This window comes from Macrobrachium nipponense, chromosome 26 (assembly GCF_015104395.2).
Source record: "Macrobrachium nipponense isolate FS-2020 chromosome 26, ASM1510439v2, whole genome shotgun sequence".
In the NCBI taxonomy this organism is placed as follows: domain Eukaryota; kingdom Metazoa; phylum Arthropoda; class Malacostraca; order Decapoda; family Palaemonidae; genus Macrobrachium; species Macrobrachium nipponense.
Window position 1 is genome coordinate 67,226,756 of NC_087215.1, and position 5,000 is coordinate 67,231,755.

Here is a 5,000-nt window from a genome sequence, read left to right on the forward strand (position 1 = left end):
TATATATATATATATATAATATATATAAAAAATCATCTTTAAAAATACGTAAATATAATCTGTACAAATACGTTATGTTTCTTAAAATACCGTTTTAATCAGTTGCACTAGTGAATCATTTATTTACACAAACAGCACATAATTAATAGTAACCCTTCACTAAATCTACATGTGTAGTAACAATAAAAACATTTATTTACAAGTCAAAATGCATCTTGGAGCTGTACACCACTATAAAAAAATGTTATCTATGTGCAGTTATGTTATAAAAAAAAAAGGGTAAGTCACGTAACACATTACATGTTACAAATACATCCATGCAAGATGCATAGGCCTAAAAAAATTGTTAGTCTAAAACATAACCACATTTAAAAGACATAATCAAGACGACCACTAAGGCTCAAGTGAAGTGAAAATCACTCTGAAGAGGTTCAATTGCCATCAATGAGCTCCAACACAAACACAAACATCGTTTGCTTGGTTAGTATACTAAATCATTTTCCAAAAAAACTTGCAAGGTTCGAAGAAGGTTTTCGTTAGAACTATTTATCGTTTGAAATCGTAGCAGACATTCACAGTTATGATTCCAAGCATGTGTGAGAGAGAAAGAGAGAGTGAGTTCGTGAACACAAACACATCGAAATACGTACCATATTTCACACAATTTTTCAAAACCTTTCGCCAGAACATTGGGTGAAAACTCTCGAGCTGTCGAAAGCGAGATTGCTTCTTTCTCTCTCACTGCCGTCGGTGCTGCCACTAGTATGGTAGCGGGAAACATTTATTCGAAATGAAAAATATTATAATACTAAAATTCATCCGCAAACGGCTCTCTCTTTTTTTCCTTTTTACCTCATTCGCAAGAACCGTCGACGTCACAACATTTCTTCGTCATACTATATAACGAGAGTATGATTCCGTCCTCGAAACGGTTGGGGACAAGAAAGCGTCGTAGGGATCACATGGCGTTTTATCCAGAGCACTCCCGCACACAGCCTCACTTCACCGCGGCCAAATCTTCACTGCTTGACTGACGCTCGCGCTCGCTCTCGCCTTTTGGGGGTCTCGATATTAGCCAGGGGCGGCGCTGACAGTGTTGCCAACTATAGGGTAATTGCCCTACGCGTAGGGTAATATGGCCAAAATCTTAGGACAGCAGGGCAATATTTTCAAGTGTAGGGTAATTGTCACAAGATAGGTTTAGATCAATATGCTTATTAGTAGTCATGATACTGCATACAAACATAATCTAAAGATTTATTTGTTATCATAGCCGCAGAATGTTGGGTCATTTTCAGTTATGTACGGTAATTTCTCGTCTCCTGTAGGAGGCGTAGGGTTAGAGGGGTTGGCATCACTAGGCGCTGATGCCAGCCAGGCCAGGCTGCTGACAACGTTATGCATCATACAGCTGGCAGTATACCTGACGCACGCACGATAATCTTCACCTAGCCATAATTACAATAAAATTACCCGATAACGACTCTTATCAATTTAATCGACGTTTCGTGGCCGCTCACACTGCGTTTCCCGATTATGCCTGCAAGCACGAAAACTAAGGGTGGCGTTAAACTGTTTGCGTTTGCTTGAATAATAAATTATCTAACGCCTTAGAAGTTCGTCCTTGCCAGGATCCCAAGTATCTATATCAACCACTTGTTAGCGCATTAAAACTTAAGGTAAGGGGAGTGAGCTATCCTTCACTTTGAGAGTAAAAGGGTAAAGTTTACTTCTTTTATATTATATATATAATATATATCACCCGCGTACATGCACATGCATTCTGTGTCAGCTACTAGATACGCACACGAACACTCTGTACACCCAAACATACAAGCGCATCCAATTAAAAATAGTCTGAAAATAAAGAAGTACAGCGAATCCCACGTACCGTCTTTATTGGTGACGAGCCTCATCTCTGGCGTGTCGACGCCGTAGAGTTTTTTTCCCCGCGTCGATTCTTCAAGCTCGTAATTTGACGTTTACATGATTGAATCTCTCCCGTTCTGTTCCATCTGCAAAGGTTTCAGCGCCTTTATGCAACGTACACTTGGCGACTGTAACTTCTGTAAGGGTAACTGTATCTCGGATCAGTTCCTAATACCTTCCTCGGAGTTACAGGCGAGGATGATATCATTATCGCTGCTTATTAGTCGTTGACCCATCGTATTTATACACCTTCGGAACACCTGCAGAAAAAAAGGGAAAAAATTATGAAAATTCGCCTCAACACAAGTGCATTTTACATATCTATATATATATATATATTATATATATATATATATATATATAAACTAATGAACTCCAAATGGACATCATCTATCCTAATGAACCTTTAATTGGGTAAAATTATACGAAATATGCATTTTTAGACATATGTCAATTTAGAAACAGGAACGTGGGTTTGGATCAAACGACCGGACATCAGAGTTGCTTCATGTTTCTTGCACTTGGATCTAAGGCTTCGTAGTGGCAAGTGTAACCAAAAAGTGTGGAGAATTGTATAAGTAAAGAGGGCGCTGTGGTTATTGAAAATTACTTATAATATTTATGCGATTATATATTTCCTAAATCGGCCAGAAAATACGAAAATCGGCAACAAATTGACATCACCTAAACCAATAAACTTTCAATTAGGTAAAACTTTGCCAGATAAATATTTTTCAAGAAATTTTTTTTTTTTTTAATATATACGACTCCTTTTTTATCAGCAAAAAAATATGATAATCGGCAACCAATTCACAGCATCTCTCCTTATAAACTTATCATTAGGTGAAATTAAATTTGGAGAAAAACTTTTTTTTTAAACTTGGCCAATTTTGAAATATGATTTTTTTTCTCTTTATCTGTGACAGATAAAGACAAAAAAATTATATTTCAAAATGGTGCCATTTATCCCAATAAACTTTTCAATGGACAAAACATTTTTGAATAAATGTGTTTTTTTAAATATTAAAAAAATATAATATTTAAAATATTTCATAAAATATCTCAAATGTTTTATAAAATATTAATGATATATAAAATATAAAAAAATTATAAAATATTTAAGATATTTTATAAAATATTTAAAGTATTTAAAATATTCCATATATTTAAAATATTTTAGATATTATTTAAAATACTTTATAAAATATTTCTTTTTTAATTTCGATTATTTTGTTTTTACTCGGACAAAGAAATATGATAATCCAACTCCTTAGGAGAGAAATCAAGAAAGCTATGAATTAAAAATAGATACAAATTAATGTGCAAAAGTATTAAACAAGTAATCACTGAGAATATTCCATCTAGATTCATTTAATCTACAGGAAAGTAAAAATATAAGTTATATTTTGGCTTGGAAATTGGAGTAATATTTTGTGAATTTCTCGTAATAATATCAACAGCACAGTACAGATCATAAAATGGATATTCATAATTTATATATACGCATATATTACTAATGTCACAAAAATGTTTCATTAAAAACATTTCACCTTTATGCCTTAGTTGACTAGACGTCTCCCGAATAATAATAATAATAATAATAATAATAATAATAATAATAATAATAATAATAATAATAATAATAATAATATTTCTACAATTCTTAACGTTGCAAAATAAATGTATTATAAGATGTCTGATTTGTGGTGGTAGTTGCAGTAATTGATAGTAAGAGTAGTAGCAGCATACATCGGGCATTACAAAAATTAAAGTGCTCGGTGAAATGCGATAAAGATAAATGCATAAATAAATGAATAAATATATAAATAAATAAAGTAACCTGGGCAGTAGCGTTTCTCAGGCCACTTCACAAAGAATGCACGCGGAGAGGCATCATAGAAAACGCACTCCAATGAGAGAAGGGTAACTCCAAGAAGTTAATTGAAACTCTTTGTACGCTTCGCAAAAGTATACTTGCAGTTATTATGTGAAGTTTAAAATCCCAAACCCTAGACTTTTAAGCCTCTTTTAGCTTAGGATCTCGTAACCTTTTTCATTAATCCTTTTTCCTGGATTTAAGTATATTTCGAACCTGATAATAGAGTAACCAGTTTTGGTAATGGTGTGATACGCAATCTCTCTCTCTCTCTCTCTCTCTCTCTCTCTCTCTCTCTCATATGTATATATATATATATATATATATATATATATATATATATACATGTGTGTGTGTGCGTGTGTGTGTGTAATAATACATACATATATATATACATTATTGCTCGGGTTCGATCCAACGTGAGTCATAAATCTAAAATCAATCTCTGATCCACACATGACTGTGTTTTACTACTTTTAACACTATATATATATATATATATATATATATATATATATATATATCCAATAAAAGGAGCCCATAAAAACGCAAAATATAGAGAGAAAAATACTATATTTCAGAGACTGCTGTCTCCCTCTTCAGGTATATGAATGAGAAAAGTTACAGAAAAGGTGGTATTTATACCAAGAGATCTATCCACATGTAAGCCAATTTAGGTCACTCCCGCTGATAATCTTCCTTTAATCCTCTTAAGCGTTGGTTGAATGAAAACTTTGTCAATGACATCTGAATCCCATGTCATTGACAAAGTTTTCATTCAACCAACGCTTAAGAGGATTAAAGGACGATTATCAGCGGGAGTGACCTAAATTGGCTAACCTGTGGATGGACCTCTTTGTATAAATACCACCTTTACTGTAAACTTTTCTCATTCATATACCTGAAGAGGGAGACAGCAGTCTCTGAAATAATAATATTTTTCTCTCTATATTTTTTGGCGGTTTTATAGGCTCCTTTATTAGATGGAATTCTTTTCGTAACAGAACATTTTTACAGTCATATATATATATATATATATATATATATCTATATATATATATATATAAATATATATATATATTACTATATACTGCATATATGAGATACAAATCAATCAATAGACAAGAGCTAGAAGATGTGCCCTTCCATTTCGTGTGCCATGGAGGAACATGAAAGATTAGCTCGTTCATTGATC

General features: G+C 33.1%; 1 protein-coding gene across 8 annotated transcripts in view; it reads right to left on the reverse strand.

Moving 5' to 3' along the window:
- Positions 1-5,000, reverse strand: part of LOC135200357 (uncharacterized) — a 373,732-nt gene that overhangs the window by 346,663 nt on the left and 22,069 nt on the right. For 4 of the 8 annotated variants that reach the window (XM_064228952.1, XM_064228957.1, XM_064228949.1 and 1 more), the window contains exon 1: positions 651-1,026. In XM_064228952.1, coding sequence (XP_064085022.1) covers positions 651-690 — 40 coding nt within the window. In that variant the 5' untranslated portion in view covers positions 691-1,026. Of the gene's footprint in view, positions 1-650; positions 1,027-1,891; positions 2,190-5,000 lie in introns of those variants that run through there. The other 4 variants (XM_064228954.1, XM_064228953.1, XM_064228955.1 and 1 more) reach the window with 2 other exon arrangements.